The following is a 26,000-nucleotide window of genomic DNA, read 5'->3' on the forward strand; positions in this document are numbered from 1 at the left end:
AAATTCACAGTGCTTCAATCTCCTTTTGAGATTAACTGGTATTCCATTGAGATTATAGGTTTAATTTGGAAAATTGACATTGTACGTTATTGAGTACGGAAAAGCAGATGATTCTCATTTAACAGTCACTCAAACCTAATTCCAGTTGTCTTCCTGCACATTTGCTTACAGTTGTCATCAGACATTAATAACCAACTTTCATTTTATCTTGCATGCGTGTTCCTCATTGGCAGATACTATCCTTGAATCATTCAAGAAGAGAGATTCTGGGAAATGTAGTTCCAGGCATCTGCCTTGTATTGCAGAAGAGACCTTAAAAAGTGTTATTAGTGATGCAGATTTCCAGTGAATCCAAACATATACAAATCTTTTCTTCTTTTTCTCACCCTTTTAACTCACAGAATGGCATACTTGATGGTTGTGTACTTTCTTAACACCCAGTTGATAAATCTTGGAGGTCTTTTTCAGTGGAATGTGTATAATTTTGTTAGCAATTGCTGTTGCCCTCCACAGAGGTTGTATCAATTGATAGCCCACCAGTAGTGTCACTGTTGTGCACACTGTCCATTTTTGCATCCTGTCCTCTTTTTCGGGAATACCTTTTTACCAATGAGTTTAACCAATACCTTATTCTTTAAGACTATTAAGTTGTCCTGGTAGAGGTGATACCTGACAACAGGAATGCATACACAAATTCAGTCCACCCTACTCTGCTGGATTAATAAAGTGACCTTAGACTAGCTAGTAGCAGATGGTATGTTTTCTTTATCTTGATGCCAATTAATTGCTTAATTTAGGATTATTCATTGGTGGTATATGAAAGGAGTTGATTTTGTGACTTGATCATTCTACAAATTTGCTAAATTTATTCCTTAGTTCTTATGGTTTTTTAATTCTAAGATTATATGTAAGATCATACCACCTGCAACTAGAGAACTGTTTTTGTTTTGTTTTGTAGTTTTACTGCTTCATTTCCAATTTCAGTGGATTTTACTTCATTTTCTTGCATAGTTGACGCACTAGAACTTATAGCACAGTATTAAATAGAAGTGGTGATAGTGTGCATCCTTATCTTGTAACTGATGTTGGGGGCAAAAAAATCATTTGACTTTCTTACCATTAAGTGTGGTATTAGCTGTAGGTCTTTCTGTTTTTAAATGTTCTTTATCGTGTTAAGGAAGTTTCTTTCTGTTTCAAGTTTGTTGAGTGTTTTTATGACACTGGATTTTGTCAGAAGATTTTTCTCTGCATTGGTTGAGATTATTTTGTGTTCTTTCATTTCATTCTATGAGTATGATATAGTATTGATTTTAGGGGAGGGGGTACCGGGGATCAAACTCAGCCCTGAGCTACCTCCCTAGCCCTATTTTGTATTTTGTTTAGAGACAGGGTCTCACTGAGTTGCTTAACACCTGACTTTCGCTGAGGCTGGCTTTGAACTTGAGCTCCTCCTACCTCAGCCTTCCAGCCGTGGAATTATAGGCATGAACCATCGCGCATTATAGGCATGAACCATCGCGCTCTGCTGTAGTATTGATTTTTTTTTTTTTTTTTTAATGTAATGTTGAACCACCTTGCATTCTTGGGATAAATTCCATTTGATTATGGTTTATAATTCTCTTTTCATATGCTGCTGAATCTGGTTTCCTAGTATTTTGCTTAGGATTTTTACATCTATTTATAAAGGATTTTGGTCCATATAGTCCCCCCTCCCCCCGCCCCTTATAATATCTTTTTCTAGCTTTGGTATCAGGGTAATGCTGGCCTCAAGGAATATGGCTGTCCATTTGTCCCAGCTCTGTTCATTGAAGAAAGTCAGGTGTATTCCTTCCTCTTCTATTTTCAGAAGACGTGAGGTTAATTCTTTAAATTTTTGGTAGATTTTTAGTGGACATCATCAGTGAAGCCCTCTGGTCCTAGTCTGTTCTTTATTGGGAGACTTTCAATTACTTACTGATTTAATCTCTTTTGTTGTTGTGGGTCTGTTCAGGTTTTCTATTTTCTATTCAGTTTTAGTAGCTTATATGTTTCTAAAAATTTGTCCACTTTGTGTAGATTATATAATTTTTTGACATACAACATATAACATATAACTCTAACAATAGTATTCTTTTTTACACTTAAGATGAATAGTAATGATGATGCTCACTGTTGTTTCTGATTTTGGCAGTTTGAATCTTGTCCTCTTTTTCTTGGTCAGTCTAGCTAAAGGTTTTGTCGGTTTGTTGATCTTTTCAAATAACTGGCTCTTTTTCATTGTCATTCTATTTATACTTTTCAGCTCCAGAATTTTTATTTGGTTCCTTTTTATGATTTCTATCTGTTTATTGATATTCTCTGGAGAGACATTTTTCTGATTCGTTTTAGTTCTTTGTCCAGATTTTCCTGTAGTTCTTTGAGCATATTTAAGATAGTCTTTGTGTAATACATTCAGTGTTTACAGCCTTCCTCAAGGACAGTTTCTATTAATCACACCCCACCACCACCACCACCACCACCACCTTTGAATAGAATCTACTTTTGTGTTTATGTGCATACCTTAAATTTTCCTTTTGGAAACTGGGCATTTTGAATATTATAATGTAGCTGGAAATCCAATTCTTCCCCCTTCCCCAAGACTTATTATTATTGCTTATGGGTTTTTTTAATGACTCAAAATTTATGGTTTTGGCAGTCTATATTCTTTATTGTGTATAACAACTGAATTCTCTGTTCCCTTCTCTTAGTTGTCAGCTTTGACAGTTTTTCTTAAACACCTGGACCAAAAAACAACAAACTTTTACTGAAGTCTTTATGGATTGCTTCTGTGTTAGGGCATTCAGTGCTCAGCCAAGCAACTTAAAGCTCTACCTTAGCCTTTACTTCCTGCTTATATGGAACTGAAAGGTCCCCCAGAAGTAAGTAAAAAATGCGGGTCTTTTTGGATCCTTTCTGAGCATGTGTCCAACCCTAAGCATTGCTGCATCTTCCAGATTTCATGATATACTTAGAGGGTTCCCAGAACCTCTATTCCCTTAAGTATCTCCTGTCCTACCCGTTCCATTACAGACTTAGATCTGTTTCTTGCTCCAGATGTTAACATTTTACCACATGTGACTGTGGCTGAACATTTGCCCTTAAATGCCTTGAACAGATGCCATTGGGGAAACTGCTTCAGTCTTAAGAATTTCCAAAGGCTTATGGAACTACAAGCCCTTGAGCCAATCCCTCATATAGTTTAAAACACAACCACAGATCTTTAAGCATAAGGTCCACATTGGTATCTCTGGTACCAACAATTGCACCAATGTGGGATGCTATTGTAAATGGCTGCAGCCATTTAGAGAAGTTGTGGGATGGTAAGTAGATAAGTCAGTAAAATGCCATAGAACTTCACTAGGCATTCTGTTGGTTGTTATAAGATTTTGATTAGATTCTAATGTGAAAATGTTGATCCTGACAGTTTTTGCCTTGATTTGTAGGGAGTCTTAAAGAGTTCCCTACTCTGCTGTATTTTGTGATGTCACTTCCACTGTTTTGAGTGAACTGAATGGAAATGAATATAATATTCATTATCTTGAGTTATTGAAAGCCTACTTTGCTTATTAGTATATTGTGTCTTAGAAGTAATGTATACGATGTTTTTTATTTTTATTTATTTTTTCATTAAAGTTTTTATTTATTTATTTTTATTGTAAACAAATGGGATACCTGTTGTTTCTCTGTACATGGCATAAAGGCATACCATTTGTGTAATCATAAATTTACATAGAGTAATGTTGTTTGATTCATTCTGTTATTTTTTCCCTTCCCCCCACCCCTCCCACCCCTCTTTTCCCTCTATACAGTCCTTCCTTCCTCCATTCTTGCCCCCCTCCCTAACCCTAACTCTAACCCTAACACTAACCCTTCCCTCCCCCCATTATGTGTCATCATCCACTTATTAGCAATATTATTCGTCCTTTGGCTTTTTGAGATTGGCTTATCTCACTTAGCATGATATTCTCCAGTTTCATCCATTTACCTGCAAATGCCATAATTTTATCATTCTTTATGGTTGAGTAATATTCCATTGTGTATATATATATACCACAGTTTCTTTATCCATTCGTCAATTGAAGGACATCTAGGTTGGTTCCACAGTCTAGCTATTGTGAATTGAGCAGCTATGAACATTGATGTGGCTGTATCTCTGTAGTATGCTGATTTTAAGTCCTTTGGGTATAGGCCAAGGAGTGGGATCGCTGGGTCAAATGGTGGTTCCATTCCAAGTTTTCTAAGGAATCTCCACACTGCTTTCCAGAGTGGCTGCACTAATTTGCAGCCCCACCAGCAATGTATGAGTGTACCTTTTTCCCCACATCCTCGCCAACTCCTGTTGTTGCTTGTATTCTTGATAATTGCCATTCTAATTGGGGTGAGATGAAATCTTAGGGTGGTTTTGATTTGCATTTATCTTATTACTAGAGATTAACATTTTTCCATTTGTTTGTTGATTGCTTGTAGATCTTCTGTGAAGTGTCTATTCATTTCCTTAGCCCATTTGTCGATTGGATTATTTGTATTCTTGGTGTAGAGTTTTTTGAGTTCTTTATAGATTCTGGAGATTAGTGCTCTATCTGAAGTATGATTGGCAAAGATTTTCTCCCACTCTGTAGGCTCTTTCTTCGCATTGCTGATAGTTTCCTTTGCTGAGAGAAAGCTTTTTAGTTTGAATCGATCCCAGTTATTGATTCTTGCTTTTATTTCTTGTGCTATGGGAGTCCTGTTGAGGAAGTCTGGTCCTAAGCCGACATGTTGAAGATCTGGACCTACTTTTTCTTCTATAATCTGCAGGGTCTCTGGTCTGATTCCGAGGTCTTTAATCCATTTTGAGTTTAGTTTCGTGCATGGTGACAGATATGGGTTTAGTTTCATTCTGTTGCATATGGATTTCCAATTCTCCCAGCAATGATATGTTTTTTAAAAGGTTAAATATTCAACTATTTGAGTTTTGTGTTGATATTAAGATAGAGAAAATACCATGTCTGTTGGTAGCTGGTCTCATGCTGTTTTGTTGAGGAACATAACTATTCTTTTTTTGTTTTGTTTTTATAGTTTGACTTACCATTCTAAGAAATCATCAATTCAGTTTAGTGTTTCTCAACAGGGGGCAGTGTTGTTCACCAGTAGCCTTTCACCAATTGGTAGTATGCATGGATTCTGCTACATAACCTTCAATGAATAGGACATAACTCCATGACAAAAGTATGTCCTAAAATATTAACAGTGCTAATCTTGAGAAACCCTGATTTAGATTTATCACATCTCTTAGATTAATTCAAGTGACTGTTACATGTCATGCTGTAAAATATAGTGACTAAATTTTGGATGTAAGTGCTTTAATTTTTTGGGGGGTGGGCAGGAAGGGGAGAATCCTCTCTAAAATAGTGTTATCTGTGAGTAGAAAAATTGTATTTTCTTTTTAAAACAACATATAATTGACTTTCTTCCATTTGTGGACTATGTGTCAAAATGCATTGTCATGTATAACCAATTAGAACAAAAAAAGTTTAATAAAAAATTAACTTTCTTTAATTTTTAATATAGGCAGAGTCTCACTATGTTGCCTAGACTGACCTTGAATTCCTGCACTCAAGTAGTCCTCCTGCCTCAGCCTCCTATGTATCTGTAACAATAGGCATGCACCACCACATCTGCCCTTTTAATGTAACTTAGCTTTGGTCATACAGAAAAGACACTAATGAATTCCTTTGAATTGATTACCCCGCTTCAGCAATTATCAACGTTTTTGGAGTATTGTAAAGCTCCAATTCAGTTTGCATTTCATTTTCCTTGTGTCACATGTCTTTCAAAGTTTTGTTGGAACAGGTCTACCCAACGTTTTCTTGGGGAATGGGGGGGCATATGTGTGCATGCTGAGAATCAAACTCAGGACCTTATGCAAATGAAGCAGTTTTCTAAGTAATATTACCATTGATATTCATCTGATTCATCTGTGTAATTTTTTTAAGTCATAGATGGACACAGTAACTTTATTTTTATGTGATGCTGAGGATTGAACCCAGTGCCTCACACATACTAGGCAAGTGCTCTACCTCCGAGCCACAATCCCAGCTACTGTATAACTTTTAAGATTAAATTTTAGCCAAACAAGGTGGCACACACCTGTAATCCTACTCGTGAGACTGAGGCAGAAGGATCCCAAGTTTGAGGCCCGCCTCAATGACTTGCAGTATCCTGTCTCAAAAAGTAAAGTAAAAAGGTCTGGGAACATAGCTCAGTGGTTAAGTGCTCCTGGGTTCAATATTCAGTACCCCTTTCTTCAAAAAGATTCAATTTTCATAATCTCATAATTGATTTCAAGAGAATAGGAAGGTTATACATAAAAATCTCCCCTTACACCTCTATCCACATCATCCCTAAGTTATTTGATTCCCCTTAATATAGCCAACTAAGTATAATTTGTTTATACATGTGTGTAAGCAAATGTCTGTTATTCCTATTTTCTAAATTGGTTGTCCATTTGTTGGAAATAATATTCCTTTTTGAATTACTGTTGTACTTTTTTGTCAGAAATCTGTCGGTCTTATTTGTACGGATCTATAGGTCTATCCTTCCTCCAGTATCACAGTCTTTTTTTTTTTTTTTTTTTTTTTACTATTGCTTTCAGGTAATGTGAATCCTCCAACTTTATCTCCCCCCCCCCGCCCCCAGTACTGGGGATTGAATTTTTTGTCTTCCCATTCATGAGTACTTATCTAGCTATCTGTCTTTCTTTCTTTCTTTCCTTCCTCTCTCTCTTTTTCTCTTTCTTTCATGCTGGGGAATGAACCCAGGGCCTTGTACTTGCAAGACAAGCACTCTACCAACTGAGCTATTTCCCCAGCCCATTCGTATCTCTTACTTAGCACATTTTCTTTGATTTCCCTCATCAGTATTTTGTTGTTTTTTGGTTGTTGTTATTGTTTGTTTCTTTTCATTGCTGGAGCTCAAACCCAGGACCTCAAGCATTCTGAGCAAAGTGCTATATCACTAAGTTATACCTGCAGTCCCTATTTTGTAGTTTTTAACATAAAGATTTTGAACACATTTTGTTAAATTTGTATCATAGTATTTCCAGGTTGAGGAGTTTTTTTTTGTTTGTTTGTTTGGTGTTTTTATGAATGGCACCATTATTATGAATGGTACTTTAGTTTTTTTTTTTTTCTAGTTGTTCATTAATAGTACATAGAAATAAAAATTATAATCTGTAAGTTTGCTAAATTTCTGTATTTACTTTAGGAACTTTTACATAGATTCCATGGAATTTTCTAGACTGTCATGTTGTCTACAGTTTTGTACCTAACTTTACAAATTATTGGTCTTTTATTTCTTACTATAGCTTTATTACAGTTCTAGATATTCAGATATGACATTGAATAGGAGTAGTAAGAGAGAACATCCCTGCCTTGTGTCCCACCTTAGGTTGAAATCAGTACTTTCCTGATATTTTTATGTCTCTTTAAGTATGTAAACCTCAATTTAGTGATCACATGGGTCGCTTACCAATTTTCCTGGTATTATTCATTGACTAGTGTATCTCATTTTTTTTTTATAGTTTATTTTGTTTATTTTTACAGACTGCATTTTGATTCATTGTACACAAATGGGATACAACTTTTCATTTCTGTGGTTGTACCCAATGGAGATTCATACTATTTGTGTAATCATACATGTACATAGGTAATAATGTCTGTCTCTGTCCACTATCTTTCCTTCCCCCATTCCCTCCCTCATATACTATATGCATGCATGTATGTATTGCTCCTTCTTACAGACATGTACACACAGGAACTTCTATGAAGGTACTTATCACACTGTTTTGTAGTTTACTTTTTACTTTTGTTTCTTCCTGAGTAGACTGGTTGGACTCTTAATGGGAGTAAGCAGTGGTACTTATCCTCTGGGAATTTATGTTGTGGATACTTTATATTAGTTTGAGCTGTATGAAATTGCTGATACTAGTTTATAACCTATAAAAATCTTGTTTCTAGTTGGGACTAAAAAACAAAAACAAAACAAACAACAACAACAAAAAAAAACATACCTCTGCCAAGAAGGTAGAATCATTAGTATATAAAATGTTCATTCATGAGAAAATGTTCATCACTGTCTCATGTTAAGTAAAATCATAGAGCTGGGTATACTGATGTGAATGAGATATAACCCTACCCTGCCCTTTGAAGAGACGCTCACTCTGAGGATGTTTGGGAATTTTACAGTCTTGGGATATGTTGAATTTTGTGACAAATCTATTATGTGCAAGTTTAGTCTCAGTTTGAATTCACTGTTTTTCCTAGCTTTGTGATAATTATTGTCTTGGAGTATAAAACACTTTGGCAGTCATTATATAAATTACTGAGGAGTGAGACATACTTTGCTTTGTGTTGTGATGATTTTGTGTGAGAAGATGATCTGCATACTTTTTTAGCTATTTGATGTAACTTAAATATATTAGTTGGTGGGTTGAATAAATAGAGCAGTAAATAAAGGGCACCAAAGACTTTTCCTTCTGAAATAATTCAGTATTTCAACAGAAAAGAAAAATATTAAGGCAGTCATAATACGAAGAAAAAATGTTGTATTTCCTTACTCTGATTTTTTTTTTTTTTTCATGTGTGCTTGGTATTTTTTTCATTGTAAATTATAGGTGGAAGGAAGTTATCCTTTTGGTCTTCAGCCTCTTAAGCTGGCGTTTTAGTACCCTATATTACAAACCAGGGTGAAAGACCTATGTGAGGGATTTTACATAAGCTTCATGAAGCTAGAAAAAAAAAGTTTCCCAGTTCAATGCTGTAATCCTTGCACTTAGTGTAAAACTAGTTAACAAACAGTTGTTGAATAAGTATTTGTGAGGGTAGGATGCTAGGCTAGCTGCCTTTGGTTAAAGGGAGAAAAATGTAGTTTTTATATAAGGTATGTAAAGTTTAGTACAGAGGAAAAAGTCATTGCATTTACATGTTGTTTGATAAATGTCAGAAGTCCCATATTATTTGAGGTAATTAAATTGTATTGGTAAATGCTATCATAATAGAAGGCTATGAGTTTTCTATCAGAGGTTTGTCCATGAGATTTTCAGCTTAACTATTAATATAAGATTAAAATGTAATTGTGAAAACCTATGAAGCCCCCCTTGTCATTTGAAATCCTTGTGTGAAATATGGAACTCAGGGAATGCCTTGCCTTTGTTTTACTAATAATGCAATAAATAGAATTCCTAAGGAAATTTCTTTTGTATTTGCCGCCACCAAATGGCAAATTAATATCGCCATCTGTAGAACATATACTAAAAATAATATTCATCTGATTTTTTCCATGAGATTAATTTGCTCATAAATAATTTTGACAAAGAAGAAATAAGACATTTTAATATGTTTAGAACTAAAACAAACCTTCTTTCTTCAGAGTGAATAGGATGGGTTCTGTCATCTTATTTTGGAAAAGAATGTGAGGACATTAGCAATTAATTACTATGATGAAGATGGTTAAAAACTCAGGGTTCTTCCGGACTAATAACTGTGATGGGCAGCATCTTTTTTTGTTTGTTTTTACACAGAGAATTTAATTTTGATGTTTGTTCTTTGCTCCTGAGAATTATGGCTTCATAATTTTTTAGTCCTAATTTTATTTATTTGAAAACAAGCTTCACTAAAATTAGCTGGTATGAAATTTACTTTTAATTGGGGATAATTATTATATAAAATATACACTATTCCCAGAAAAATTATTACATAAGACTTTTTTTTTAAAGCAACTCAGATGTTTAATCTTAGGAAATATGGTTATATACAGTAAGTTATTATTTTAGGTGGAGGGGGACTAGTAGGGATTAAACCCAGTGATGCTTTACCACTGAGCTTCATCCCCAGCCCCTCCCACTCAAAAAAAAATTTTAGCTGTAGATGAACACAACACCTTTAATTTATTTATATGTGTTGCTGAGAACCAACCCAGTGCCTCACATCTGCTAGGCAAGTGCTCTACCACTGAGCCACATCCCCAGCCTGTCCCCAGCCCTTTTTTTTTTATTTTGAGTCAGGGTCTTGCTAAGTTGCTGAAACTGGCCTTAAACTTGCTATTCTCATGTCTCCTGCTTCATAGTTGCTGGGCTTACAGACGTTTGCCACCACATTTGACAGTTGCCACCATGTTTCACTAAGCTGTTACCTTTGAGTAGACCTTTATGTAGTCATTCAGCATGTTATAAAGGAATATTTATGGACATGGGTAAAATCCACATTGTTGAGTGGAGAGAGATGGGGAGAAGCAAGTTATTAAATAATATATTATCCCAAAATTTTTAAAAAGAATATATATATATATATAAATAAAATAACTACCAGTGTTTATCTGTGGGAGATGATAGCTATGATTTATTAAATTTATGTATTTCTGAAATGAATGTTTTACATATTGAGAACTTTAAAAAATTGAATATTTTGTACTTTATAGGCAGTTTCTTAGGCTAAGACATCCCATGGATAAATATATAGTTATTAATTAGTAAGTGGTTGCATATATTGTTGAATACATGTAAACAGGTTTTTGTATGGATGTGTTTTTAAGATTTTTGAGAGGGCTGGGGATATAGCTTAGTTGGTAGAGTGCTTGCCTGGCAAGCACAAGGCCCTGGGTTCAATCCCCAGTACTGCCAAAAAAAATTTTTTTTTGTTTTTTGAGGGCAACTTGTTAAGAATTGTAAGAAATTCACTTTACAGTGCCCTTTGGGAATCCAATAAAGATTGGTTCATGTATAGAGAAAGATTTTTTTTTTTTTTTTTAAGTCTCACACAGATTAGTAATTTCCTTTTTGGATAGGAGGATAAAGCTAAATTTCTGAATTAGTAAAATTCAAAGTAAATTTTTAAGTATCATTAATAATTTGGTGTTTTTTAGTTACTTGTAACATAGCCCTTCATTTCTAGCTTCAGCATGTTCTTGCTTTTGATATCTGTTTTCTGCCACAGGCCTGTGATTGGAATTGAAACAATACAACTACTGCTTCCATCCGAGGAAAATAGTATGGGAATTCCTTTTATGGTAGGTTATTTTCTAGTAGTCTCTCTGAAGTAATACAGGTAGCTCTTTGTAATTTGTTAGTGTGTTGCTGTTTATGCCTCCTCACAAGGTAAACTCATACCTAACTATATGTGAATAAATACTTAGTATCAGACAAAATCCTTTATTGGAGACATTTTATTTTATGTGTCATAGTGGGCCCTGTGGTAGCAGAAGACTTACTTGATATATAGCAACTTTATAATTCAGGTTCTATTTTCAGTGGAGGAGGTTTATAAATCTAGTATCTCTTTGTTGTAGCTTGGAACATAAAACGTTAAATAGCTGAAAATAATGAATGATACTACAACTAGTTTTATTTTGTCCTGAAAGACAAATTGCTAAATGTTTTCATCCTATTATCCATTTGATGCATCGCTTTGCTTAAAGCTCATTCTTCACATGTTAAATGTTTGTGGTCTCAGTCATTTAATAATCATTGAAGGACCTCGATTATGTGAATGACTCATGTATTTTTAGTGAAAGTAGTTTTAAACCCTAGAGGTGTTAGTCTGAGGGCACTAGTGAAGACTTTATAAGTTTGTTTAACTTGGGTCTCATTTGTTAGGCTTCTTATTTGAAATTGAAACATACTCAAAGATTTATAGAACATGAAGGAAGGAACTATGACCCAGTAATTGGCTTCTCATATCATTACAAAGCTGCAATCTGCTGTCCTTTAAAGTTAAGAATCTTCTAATTCCCAAACAGTAATACCATTTGATATCAAGTAGACTTAATGCAAAATTATTTTTTAAAAATCCCCTTTACTGGTTTTTGTTATAATTTATTCTTTTTTGTATTAAACTTTCTTTTTGGTTTGTTTCTGTTATTAAGAAAGCTGAAGATGGAGAGATTTTATCCATTTTATTGTGGGAGATGATGAGATTATGAGATTATGTTGAAGATGGAGAGATTTTATCCATCTTATTGTGGGAGAGGATGAGATTATTTGGAACATTAAATTGGCGTAAATACTGTCACATTCAAGATTTGTACTAAAAATTCTGACTTCTGTATAACTGAATCTTTACCTGACCTTTGTTCAAAAAGATCTAGATTAACTACCAAATGGCCACTTTTTTTTTTTTTTTAAAGTTCATAGAATAACTCTTCTTTTTGTTACCTGAGATGACTGTTGGGTTACTAGAAATCTATTGGAAATTTCCCTCCGCACACACTTTGTTTATTTTCTGTAGAAACCATTTTACAGCCTCTGGCTTAATAAAGGCTTTGGATGAATCTTGTAATGTCCCTATCCTAATACTTTTCTCAACCTGGCATTTGAGTTATGGGTGGTCAAGATGGAAACCAGCCTGTCAAACTTTCAATAGTAGGGATAATATTTGATTGGGAAAATGGTAACAAATAGCAGGAACCATCAATATCACATAGCCCATTTATTTTTTCATTACTGGTAATATATGTTGAAGACCATTTAGAGTCCTGAAATGTAATTGTTTTTACTGTGATCAGTTTATACATATTGCAGTTACTGTCTTTTACCACTGGATGGTGCTTTTGCATTGGTTATTGCAAACTTAACTTTCTTAAAGGGAACCAAAGGACAACCAAGAGAAGGTAGTAGGGAGGGTGGATAAAATCACAGCATGTGTACAAGTATGGAAACATCACAATGAAGCCTGCTAATTTATACAGTTAGTATGATTGAATAATAATAATTCTAAAACAAATTTCAAAAACTCATCATGAAATTAAGATTGTGGTATAGTTATATACAGACAAGCAAATTCAACTAGTAAAATAATCAGCACATGAAATAATATGCAAATTAAATATATATACTTTAAAAAAACACTTGTATATGAAATGACTGAGAGCTGTGTGACTATTTTCTAATACAATCCTTTATCTCTTCCTTCAGTATTTTAGATGTTACAGTTTTTTAGGTGATATGTTTTTTTGTGCTTGGGATCAAACCTGGCATTCACATGTGAGGCAAGCACCCTATCATGAGTTCAATAGGTAATACTATAAATGATAGCTAATAAAACTGAAATTTTTTAAGTTTATGATGTTAAAAAATACAGGTAGCTCTGGTTTTGAAAACTGTCCTGATCATTTTGTCGTTTTCTCTTCACCAGTAGCAGTTCAAATTCCTTTCATTGAAGCCTTTTTTCCCCCTCAGATATTATAATCAAATTCTGCATTTTAAGCTATCAAATGTCTTTTTGGCAGTCATTCTGTTTGAATGACTTGAATACTTAGATGTGTCATTTGAGATTGTAACAAGACTATGGAGATTCCAGTTCAGAGAAGAAAGTAAGTTATGAAAAGAAGCATCTTTTTTTTTTTTTTTAATTTTTAAAAAATTTTTACAGACTGCATTTTGATTCATTGTACACAAATAGGATACAACTTTTCATTTCTATGGTTGTACACAATGTAGATTCATACCATTCATGTAATCATACGTATACATAGGGTAATATTGTCTCATTCTTCGATCTTTCTGTCCTCCACCCCCTCCCACCCCATTTTCCTCCATACCATCCAAAGTTCCTTCTTTCTTCTCTCCCCCCCTCCTACCACTGCTGCCCCCCTCATTATATATTGTCATGCACTTATCAGAGAAAACATTCAGCCTTTGGTTTTTTAGGCTTGGCCTATTTCACTTAACATAATATTTTCCAACTTCATCCATTTACCAGCAAATGCCATAATTTTATTCTTCTTTATGACTAATATTCCATTCTGTATATGTACCAAGTTACTTTATCCATTCATCAGTTGAAGGGCATCTAGGTTGGTTCCACAATCTAGCTATTGTGACTTGAGCTGCTATGACCATGGATGTGGCTGCATCCCTGTAGTATGCTGATTTTAAGTCCTTTGGGTATAAAGGGATAGCTGGGTCAAATTGTGGGTCCATTCCAAATTTTCTGAGGAATCTCCATACTGCTTTCCAGAGTGACTGCACCAATTTGCAACTCCACCAGCAATATATGAGTGTGCCTTTTCCCCACATTCATGCCAACACTTATTATTGCTTGTGTTCTTGATAATAGCCATTCTCATTGGAGTTAGATGAAATCTTAGGGTGATTTTAATTTGCATTTCTCTAATTACTAGAGGTGATGAGCACTTTCTCATGTATTTGTTGATCACCTATATATCTTCTTCTGTGAAGTGTCTGCCCATTTCCTTAGCCCATTTATTGATTGGGTTCTTTGTAAAAAAGAAGCATCTTAAGTTAGCCTTCTTATAGTTCGCTCTGCACTAGCTATATTTGATAGCTTTTGAGGAATGATTTTATTTATTTTTATTATTTTTATTTTTCTGCTTGCAGTACTGGAGATGGAACCAGGAGTGCCCTACTGCTAAACTATATCCCAAATCCTTTTCTTTTTTTCTTTTGAGCCTAGTCTCACTCAGTTACTGAGGCTGACCTAGAACTTGAGATCCTCCTGCCTCAGCCTTCCAAGTTGGTGGGATTATAGTCACCATTGTGTCTGGCTTGAGAAAGTTTAAAGGCTCAAAAGCCTTGGTTTGTCTTCAAGCTCACAGGGGTTCTGGGTTAAATAATTTTGGCTTTATAAGTGTGCTTCATAGTAGTGAGTCTTAATGTAGGCAGTGTTTTAAGTTTTGGTTGTAGGTGCTTTTGACATTTAACCCATATTTTTCTTGCCTGTAAGTGTTTAAGTTTAGCAAGTAAGAATCATGACTAAGAACTAAAACTACTTAGGGAAAAAAACAAATATGTGAACATATGAAGGATAGAATACTTTACCCGTAATCTTGCTGCTGGCTTAACTGATCTGTTGTTGCTTTAAAAACAAACAAGCAAACAGACAAACAAAAATACTGACTTAGCAGTGCAGTGGCACACACCTGTAAACCCAAGTGGCTCAGGAGACTGAGGCAAGAGGATTGCAAGCTCAAAGCCAGTCTCAGCAACTTATCAAGACCCTGAGCAACTTAGTGAGACCCTGTCTCAAAATTAAAAAAAAAAAAAAAGGACTGGGGATGTGGCTTAGTGATAAAACCTCTTCAGTTATTTAACATAATTAATATTATTTTGTGTTCCACACAATATTTTTATAAGTATTATTTCATATTTTTAGAAACCTTTTAGAAATGTGGTTTGTAGGGACTGAGGGTGTAGTTAGATGGTAGAGTGCTTACCTATTGTGTGAGAGACACAGAGGTTCAGTTGTCAGCACTACAAAAAAAATTTTATTTCTAAATATCAGGTATGATTCCATTGCAGGATATCTAGTATATTTCAAATCATTATTTTATTGCTGAACATTTAGGTTATCATTAAATCATGATTTGTACATTTTTATAAATGAATTATTTCCCTTATGTCAGTGTTTTTGCCAAAATAGAAGTAGGTGAACTGGGGATGTAGCTCAATGGTACAGCACTTGCCTAGCACATGTGAAGCACTAAATTTTGATCCTCAGCACCACATAAAAATAAATAAATAAATAAATAAAAGATATTGTGTCCATCTACAACTAAATGTGTGTGTGTGTGTGTGTGTGTGTGTGTGTGTGTGTAGAGAGAGAGAGAGAGAATGAAGTTTAAAGTATAACCACTAACTTAATGTTGACAGATTTATTGATACTATTGATAGCTGTCCACAGTTTATTTCCCCCTAGAAAAGTCCCAATTTACTCTTTTCATTATCTTTCATGGACCTTTTCTAAGACTTTTTAGAACAGCTTACTTAAGGCCTTTTTTGCTTTTAGTGTCACCTCATTTTCCATCACCATACTGTTTCCACAGTACTTTCTTCACTGTACAAGTCTGATGATGTCATTTTTTGACTTGAAATCTTTTAGTGACATACTCTTCATTCTGAGCTTAAAATGTATAAGCTTTAATGTGGCATTCAAAACCCTTTTCCATCTTATTATATTCAAACACTGTATCTTTTGTAGGTAAGGAGGTAGAAGGGGAGCAGAGGGAACAGCATATATAAATTGCAAAGAGTGGCATATTATATTTGAATTGCAACAAGCACATTGGTGTATATGAAACTTATAGGTATGGTGGAAGTCATTAGTATACTGTACTTTAATGGTCTAAGGAATAATAAGGCAGAGGAATAATATGTGTTATCTCTATTTTAGAAAAGCAACTTGTGATATAAAGAATTGTTAAAAATGGGTTAAAATGACAGAAATCTAATTCAAACTGGCTTAAATTTAAAAGGAATTTATCGGTCAGGCAGTAGGGATAGGCAGAGGTAGATTCAGGACTTGATGACTTGATCCCTGTCATCCCTACGCTGTAAAAAAATTTGTTTCTTTTTTCTTTTTTCTTTCCTCCTGTGAGCAATTTAGCTTACATTTTGGTACTCACAATCCCAAGAGAAAAGAGTATTTTTTGTGACAGCCTTGGCAGGAAAGGGAAGTCCTGAGGAAAACCTTGTCTCTTTTCAGTCATGTGCTTGTGCCTGAAGTAGGGTAGTTGGTACTCTCACCAGGCCTGGGTTTCCTGTTTGTAGACCAGAGGCATTCCTTAAAGGAAGGGATTCTTTTGAAAGAACCTGTGTCTGCTATAAGGATAGATAGAAATAGAAGGACAGTCAAGAGTGGGGGGACCAGTTAGAAGGTAGTTTTGATAGCTCATAAGAGGACCAAAGTGGGTGTGAAGTAGATCAGTGTGAGTAGAATGTAGGAAGATAATAAGTAATATGCTTTAAACTTAATGACTGGAAATAGGAGTTAAATTAAAGAAAGGGTACTCTGTGTTGGGTTACTGTATATATGGTGATGCCATTACTGTTAATGAACATGGAAATTCAGGAAAAGAATACTTTGAAGGGAGTGAAATAGAGATGATAAGTTGAATTTTGGCATGAGCGTGTCCAGAAAACGATTGTAGATAAAAAGAAAGAAAAACAGCTTTCTGAAAAAGAACTGGTTATTTATTTATTTGTTTATTGTTTTCAGATATACATGATAGTGTATTTTGACATTATGCACGTGTGGTGTGCAGTCTATTCCAGTCTGAATCTCATTCTTGTGGTCGTATATCACGTGAAGTTACACTGGTCATGTATTCAGATATGAGCATAGGCAAGTTATGTCCAATTCATTCTGTCTTTCCTATTTCCATTCCCCCTTCCTTTCCTTCCTTCCCCATGGTCCAATCCAGTGAACTTCTGTACTCACCTGTCCTTACCCTCCCTTATTATGGGTTAGCATCCACATATCAGAAAGAACATTCAGCCTTTGTTTTTTTGGAACTGGCTTAGGATGATATCCTCCAGTTCCATCCATTTATCAGCAAATGCCATAATTCCATTCTTTATGGCTGAGTAATATTCCATTGTGGATATATACTGCATAACTAGTATTTTAAAGAATGGGTAGTAAAAGAAAACCAAGTGAATGGAACCAAAAAAGACAGCTTAGAAAAATAAGTGAACATTTTATGAAAGCAGCAGGAAGAGAATTTATTACTAAAGGTCATTGGTATCCAATAGTGTAGAATAGTTGAGAATAATAATAATTTTGCAATAGATTATCATTGGTGACCTTAGAGCAATTTCACTTGGTTTGTAGAAAGCTAGATTGTAGTGGGATGACATTATTAAATATGGAGTGGTAGCTTGATAAGGAGGCAGAAAAGTTTTCTGTAAACTAAGAGAAAGGAACAGAGACAGCATTGGGGACTGATTTTAAAGTCAAAGCCATGTAAGAAAGAAATCAAAACTGACAAAGTAAGATCTATAAGAAGTTGGATACTTTTTGTGTGTGTGATGCTAGGGATTGAACCCAGGACCTCATCCATGCTAGGTAAGCACTCTACCATCCCCACTCCAAGAAGCTGAATCCTTTTTTAAATGAACTTTTCTTTTTTCCTTGCAAACAAGGAGACCCATTTTCAGATTTGGGTCTCCCCATCAAATTGCACAGTCATTGGGGTTTGGTACTTAACCTATAAGATTTTAATAAGTGACTGTTGAATAAATGAAAGCGAATAGGGAAAAAGTTTTAAATACAGGTATGTTTGGAGGTAAAACAGAAGGAACTTGCTGTCTTTTTACTCTCTGAAGTAGAATGCCAGGAGTTAATGTTGTCTCAACTAAGCTTAAATGAGATAATAGATGTGAAAGCAGTCTTAAACTGGAAAGTATTGATACAATTGGAAGGGCATAACCCTTCCTCTTTGTTATTTGTTGATCCAAGTCTTCTCTCTAGAACTATACAGTTTGATGACTCTTACTGTGACAATGCTTAACATAACTCAAAGCTGACATATTCTTACTAACTCCTTTCCCAGCAAGATATCTTCCAGCTTTATTACTTTTATGAAATAGTTTCTAGATTTCACTATCATTCTGATTGCCTTCCTTGAATATGTTCTAGTCTCATTCATCACTCTAAATGGGGTCTGGCCAGTGTCTAGCTAGTAATTAGCCTTGCTTTTCATAGAGAAGAAAAAGAATAAGAAACATTTGAAGATAAAACTTTCATTTTAGTTGGTCAAATTAAGGTGTAATTTTACTATTTCATGTTCTAAAGTATACCATTTTCTTATATTTGACATTTGTTATATCAGTGGCATTTATAAAATGATTTCCTTTAGTCTGTTGATCCATGGGTTGGAGGTTGTTAAATTGATGGTATGATGTTCAAAATGTCATCTACAAGGAAATGAGATCACCTAGATGAGAGACAGATGTGATCCAGTTGAACTGGAGAATAAGAAATGAAAGGGTTACCTAGATGGCATATGCTTTAAAAGAAGCAGTGTTTTTATAGGCAGGTAGACAGGTAACATCTTAAAACTAAAATGGAGGCTAGAAGAATGCTCGTTTCTTCTCTCTTTCCTCCCAACATACACACATAGGCATTTCCAAGATATACATGATGTGAGCTAAAGAACAGCTAATTCTAGAAAAGTATGTACTTAGAAAAATAGTAAGTTTCAGTTAAACCAAATGTAGAACAGGCTTTCTAGGGAAGCATAGATTCAAGAGTTTTGTCAGTATTTAGGTGACCATTTGCAGATTTGGGTCTTTAAAAGGTAATTCTTTCAAAAGAATAAAAACAAAAAATTCAAGTCAAACAGCACAGGTTAAGTTTTCTATAATATGCCAAAAGTGAAGGAAAAGGAAAAATATTCTAACGAGTATATAGTACTATACATTAAATAATAATTTTAAGAATTTTTTTTCATAATTTTTATTACCTCAAGAGGTAGTTTAAAGAAAGAAAAAACACTCATGATTCAGACTGTATTAAAGACCAGTTTGAATTAGAGGTTTCCTTTCTTTAAGGTTGTGTTACTTTTGGATATACTATTGATCTCTCTTAAGTTAAGAATAATGTTTAGCTAAGGTTTATGTGATTAGCAGCATCTTTAGCATTTGACTTGTGTCTTATCAGGTCTAGGATAAACATATTCTCTGAAATCTAATTTCATCATTATCTGCATAATTATCTTTTTAAAAAATATCCCATGTTTTTTAGAAAATAATTTAAAAATTTGGTTTGTAAGGACTAGGGGTGTAGTTCAGGGGAGAGTGCTTGCCTATCATGTTTGCCAGCTATAGTAGAGAAAACTTAGCCCCAGTATTACAAATAATACAGTGTAAAATTATTTTAAACAGGCTGAATTTTTGGCCTTCTTAAAAAAGATTAAGACGAGGGTTTTTTTGCAGTTCTTTCTGGTTTCTACAATGTGGTAACCCTGGGGTAAATTTAGTATCAATTTACTGCACTACAGAAGCTGAAGAGAGAAATTTTTCAATTTAAAAATAAGTTGCTATGGTTACCCAATGTTTACCTTTATAAGCAATAATTATATGAGACATCCAAGGAATTCTCCTGAGTACAGAAAGAGCAGTAGCAGAAGTGTATACTAGTTATTTCACATACAAATTGGGAGTGCATGTATCATTTCCTTTCCAAAGTAACTTTCATTTGGGAAATACTTAAATGATTCATGTCTTTCTGAACCTTAGAAGGGTGGAGACAAAATACTGAACATACTATTTTAAAATTCAAGTAATGATTCAGACTGTTTAGGACATTTTTCATATTCTTTAGTTCCTTTTATCGAAGAGTGCTGAAATTTTATATAGCCACTTCTGTTGTTGAAAGAAAGAAAAAACGGTTCTAATGTGCTTCAAGTGTGGAATTTTTTTTTTTTCTAATATGTTCTTAGGACCCTAATCAATCCATAAAAACCATGTTTGTAGCTAAATGTTAATTCATAGTTAAGCACTGTTAATTCCTTTTTTATTGTGGTGCTTGGAGTCAAACCCAGGTCCTTGCACAGGCTAGGCAAAGAACCCTACATCCTTAGTCCTGTCAATTCCTTTATATTTAGTCAGTTTTGATAAAAGGAAAAAAGAAGTTCCTGTCAGAATTGATAGTCCATTCCTCACTAATTGGGTTGTTAAAGTACCTATCAGTTATTGTAGAATTTTTTGGACTTTGGTTTATATTCAGTATTCCAAGAATACCTGTATAAAACTTTTTGACTCAGTATAATTCTGATGTTAAAAATTTGAGGCTCAGGGGCACTTAACAACTGAGCCACATCCTCAGCCCTTTTTTTTTTTTTTTATATATATTATATTTAGAGGGAGAGTCTTGCTAAGTTGCTTTAGGGCCTTCTTGCTAAGTTGCTGAGGCTGGCTTTGAACTGCCTGCCTCCTGCCTGCCTCCTAAACTGCTGGGATTACAGGTGTGTGCCACCACACCCACTGAGGCTCATCATTTTATCTTAATGGATCTTCTGCAGAGTGTCTACTTTTCTATGTAATAGAATATTAAATGTGTTTCTTCTTTAATACTAGAACTTTTAAAAAAAATATTTTAGTTGTCAGTGGACCTTTATTTTATTTATTCATATGCAGTGCTGAGGATCAAGCCCAGGGCCTCATACACATCAGGCAAGTGCTCTACCACTGAGCCACAACCCCAGCCCCTAATATTAGGACTTTTCTAAACTGAAAATACTTTATAAAATAGCAGTTAGCACTCAACTGGCTTAAACAGTAAAAGGACTTACCACAAACATCAAGATTTGAAATAAGGTGACTTTATAGTAACTGATTCATTTACTCAGTGCTCTCACACAGGAGCTAGGCCTTTTTCAGCTTTTCTCTATGAAAGACCCAACACAGACCTTAGGATAACTCTTCACAGTCCAAGATACTTGCCATACTAAGTGGCACCATCAAACACATACTGTTGTCCAGGACATAGGGAAATTTCTTTCTATGTTTACCTTTTGAGGTACAAGGAAGAATTTCCTAGAAGCTCCACAAACTGACTTTCCCTGACTTGCATAGAGCCAGTCTGGCTCAGATCACATGTTCCTTCTCAGATGAGTCACTGTTGAGTCGAATAGGATTACTGTGATCAGCTTACGTTATTCAAGATTTCCCCAAATCATATGATATAGATATGGACATCCCAACAGACTTGGGATTGTCTGTAAGAAGGAAGGGGTCAATGACTGGTAATTAGACAACCAATAGTATACTATATTTGTAAACCTTGGCATTTTATTCCAGTAGTTTTAATTTTCCCCACCATTATGAGTAAATCACAATACTCTAATAACTGGGGATACTCTGGGGACTGTGGGAATTTTAAAGGTGGGAAAAGTCACTGATGAGTAATTCATCTTAAAACAGACTAAAGGAAATCATTTCATAAAAGTCACTGATATAACAAGAAAAATGTCAAATGTAAGAAAGCAGTATACTCTGAGAATATGAAATAGTAAAACTACATCTTAATTTTGACCAGCTAAAAGTTGCATCTCCAGATGTTTCCTGTTGATCTCACTTTTCTCCCCAATGGAAAGCATGTCCCTCTTCTGCATCTTCGTGTTCTTCCTTTATCTGTCATTCCTCTTCTTTCTTACATCTTTCCATTAAAAAATAATAATAATAAAAAACAGTGTTATACCTATGATATTCAGTAATTGAGGAATCATATTCTTAATTTTAGTTAATTGAAACTAAAAATGATACTTGGCTTAGTCTTTGAAAAATTTACATATGTTTGAACAACTTGGGCATGTATCCACCTCCTCAACTATAAATTTATGAAATCTGAATACAGATCATCAGTTATGCATGTGAAAATTAAATATTTGTGTTGATATGCCATAAGTGTAAAGTGACAAACTTAGAAGGCTTTGTAAAAAATGCAAAACACCTAATAATTTTATTGATTTGTAAAAACATAAAGTATCTGATAACTTTTATATTGATAAGTTTAAATAATATTTTGAACAAGTTGAGTTATATCAAGTATTGCTAAGATTAATTTTACCAGTTTTTAAAAATGTGGTTACTAGAAAATTCAAATTATACATGTGGCTGTCATTGTATTTCTTTCTTGCTTTCTTTCTTTTTTAAGTCATAGATGGACACCATACCTTTATTTATTTATTTATGTATTAAATCTTTTGTGGTGCTGGGGATTGAACCCAGGACCTTGTGCATGCCAGGCAAGTACTCTACCAACTGAACTATATCCCCAGCCCAGTACCTTTATCTTGTTTATTTAGTTTTTTAATGCCATGCTGGTGATCAAACCCAGTGCCCTCACGAGTGCTAGGCAAGCACTCTACCACTGAACCACAACCAAAGCCCTGTATTTCTTTTAGACCATGTGGTAAACTTTGGGTAGCTAAACATCCATGCTTTATGAATCATAGTTTTAAAATTTCCACCTTTTTTTTTTCAAAAATATGATAATTAGAAGTGAGTTTTGATATTAAATGGCCTCTCTAAGAAAGCACCTTTCCAATAAATTACAGGAGTAAAAAATAACAGTGAAGTTTATGGATAGCTTTAGAAAAATACTCACTTTTTTTTAGAGAATGGACGGTTAGAAGGTATCTTTATAAAATTAAGTTCATATGCTGTTCTCTTTCCTATGATGGTAGAATTTGTGGCATATAGTGTGTACTTAATAATTTAGGCCTTCAATATGAATTGTCTTTCAGTATCTTTTGACATTTCAAAAGATACTGAAAGACACATTGGTTAGTTTTTCTCTTGTTTGATACAGTACACTGTTGAAGTTGGCATAAGGCCATTGAAGGTGAAGATGATATATATTTTATAATTCTTTGGTGTGATATATATACAGTAGAACCATGAACATTAAATATTTGTAGAATCAGTGCTACAGTATTTTTGGTGAATATTTTAAAAATAAGATATTCTTGCTAAAAGATTTTCAGATTATTTTTGTGTAATTGATTTTGAATACAGTTGAACCAGGTCTACAAGGAAGACTGAGAAAGGTAGTCTTTATTCTGGGAGGCTCTATATCTACTTAAAAGCTGGGCCTTATAGTTCAATGGATGACCCAGAAAAAATGGATGTAAAATCTAGATTTTTTTCAAAAAACACACATTAATATATGTTAATGATATGCAATCTATAGTAGTACTATTGGAAGGGCTAACAGTTTGCTACTTATTACCATTATAACATACTGGTGAGATATAATCATTTAAGATCTTAAAATGACATAAGTTGTTAGCCATTTTGGAAGTACAGCTGGATAAACATTTTAAAAAATGGTCTGGGTCATAAATATATAAAATACAGGGTTAAATATAATCTATTTTGAGGACTTTAAGTGGATTACAAGATTGTTTAGAATTCTTGATCTGTGAAAGATGTTTTCTGAAACAAGGTTTCAGCCCACTTTCTTAACCATTTTTTGCCACAGACTTTGATTTTTTTGTCCCTGGAGATTGGTTACAGGATCCTCCATGGATGACAGAATTCAAGGTTGCTCAGGTCTCTTGTATAAAATGGTGTAGTATTTGTGAGTAACATATGCACATCCTCCAAGTGTACTTTAACATCTCTAGATTGCTTATGATACCTAATTCAATATAAATGCTACATAAGTAGTTGTTGGACTGTATTGTTTAGGGAATAGTGACAAGGGGAAAATGTCTCTACATGTTCAGTACAGACACAGTTACCCCCCCCCCCCATTTTTAATTTATAGTTGGTTGAATCTGTAGGTGGGGGACTTACAAATATGGACAGCTAACTATACTTAGAGACTAATGTTGGCTCTTGACATTGGTATGACACTCTCAAGAAGTTTTGGATTATGGAGCATTTTAAAATTTGGATTTTGATGAAGTTTACTTTTGGTAAAATCTATGCAAATACTACAAAATTCAAAGACCTCTGAAATCTTAAACACTTCTGATTAAGGGATATTCAACCTTTATTTTATTCCATGATAGTTTAGAGTTTACAGATGTGTAAGGGTAAGTAGAAATTTAGTTTGAATCTTGACATAGAAGAAAAAAATCAAAGGAATTCTAAAAATAATCTTTCAGAGCCTCAAGTTTTTATCAGCAAAAGTACAGTGTAAACAGGCTTTACCATTATGTAATTCTATGAATAGTAGGAATAAACTCCTGATAGGATACATTTTACATAAAGAATGGAAGGATTATGAAGTTGTTAGGTTTGAACCTGTTCCTTAAGAACTTAATCTGGGGCTGGGGAGATAGTTCAGTTGGTAGAGTGCTTGCCTTGCAAGCACAAGGCCCTGGGTTCAATCCCCAGCACCGCAAAAAAAAAAAAAAAAGGTTTGCAAGAACTTAATCTGGCTGGGCACAGTGGTCTATAGCAGTAGTTCCAGCTATTTGGGAGATTGAGGCAGGAGGAGTTTCACTTAACCCCAGGAGTTGGAGACCAGCCAGGGCAACTTAGAAAGAACCCTCCCCCCTCAAAGAGCCTAATCTAATTTGACCTAAATGGGGGGGGCGGGATCACATTTCCTTGCAGTTTCTCTCATTGAGAGTACAAAAATTGTTGGACTGAAGAGTTTGAACAATCTTTGTCAGTAATTTCCCCTCAGAAATACCTCTCCCATTTCTAATTTCTTAAATATGTATTCACCTGTTTCTTTTTAAGATACAAGTTACCTGAGGGTAGGGGCCTGTCTTATTCAATAGAAGTTATGATGATATGAAACAGTGCCATAAGCTGCTAATTTAAATAATAAAAATTACCAAAGTACTATATTGTTTAGTTTATTTCATTAATCTTTGGTTGTATATCATGGACCAGTATTTTCTTTCCTTTCTCTTCCCCTAAACTGTAAAGTACTGTGAATGTGGAAGAATGAAAAACCTGTAATCCTTTTTGCCTAGGTTTATTGCTCTCCTCATTAATACTTAGTAAGTACTTGTCTGGAGTCTTAAACTTTTAAGTGTCCCTCAAGAGGGCTCTGGAAAATGGAGGCGTTAAATCTGAACAGATCTCCAGATGGTAGTCTGACTTACCTCACTGGTACTAAGGTTGGGGGATTCAGGACTATATCCTTTTATCTATTCACTGGCTTCACAGGGAAATTCAACTGTCCCAAATATCCATAATAATAAGGTTATATGGTTTGAATTTCACAGCTGTTATATTCAACAGTATGACAGTGACATATTGTTAATATCACTTAGGTGTCGAAGTGAATATAAGAGGTTAAGTAACTTGCCTAGGGTTGCAGGGTCAGGTTAGTTAATGAAAAGTGGATTTGAATTCTAGGCAGTTTGATTACAAAGCTTACATTCTCAAACACCATGCTATTACAGTATTTTTCTTCATAAAAATCTCCGGAAATAATTATTCTATTATTCAAGTATGAAGAAATTTGGGCTCAGGGATTTTAAGTAACTTGCCTTAGGATACAACAGCTAGTAAATGATGGAATCATAATTTTAACTTCAGATAGGCTGATTCCTTAGCCCTCCTTAACTGTAGCCATCACCCCTTATTGTTTTTATTTTTTTAAACCTGTCAGCTCTGAGTTTTATTTCACTTATTAGAAGAATGAAACTCATGGCTTTGCACCTTAATGCTTCCTATATCTTTGTTAAAAATATATGTGTATCTAAAACACATTGCTTTTAATGAAACTGCCACTTCA

General features: G+C 34.5%; 1 protein-coding gene across 3 annotated transcripts in view; it reads left to right on the plus strand.

The window, feature by feature from the left end:
• ANKRD28 (ankyrin repeat domain 28) overlaps positions 1–26,000 on the plus strand; it is a 207,393-nt gene that overhangs the window by 47,303 nt on the left and 134,090 nt on the right. The window contains exon 2 of one of the 3 annotated variants that reach the window (XM_079116407.1): positions 10,989–11,061. The exons of the other annotated variants lie outside the window; for them this stretch is intronic. Coding sequence (XP_078972533.1) covers positions 11,044–11,061 — 18 coding nt within the window. The 5' untranslated portion in view covers positions 10,989–11,043. The remainder of the gene's footprint in view (positions 1–10,988; positions 11,062–26,000) is intronic. 3 annotated transcript variants of the gene reach the window in all.

The sequence above is a fragment of the Sciurus vulgaris genome, assembly GCF_902686455.1.
Source record: "Sciurus vulgaris genome assembly, chromosome: 16".
Lineage (NCBI taxonomy): Eukaryota > Metazoa > Chordata > Mammalia > Rodentia > Sciuridae > Sciurus > Sciurus vulgaris.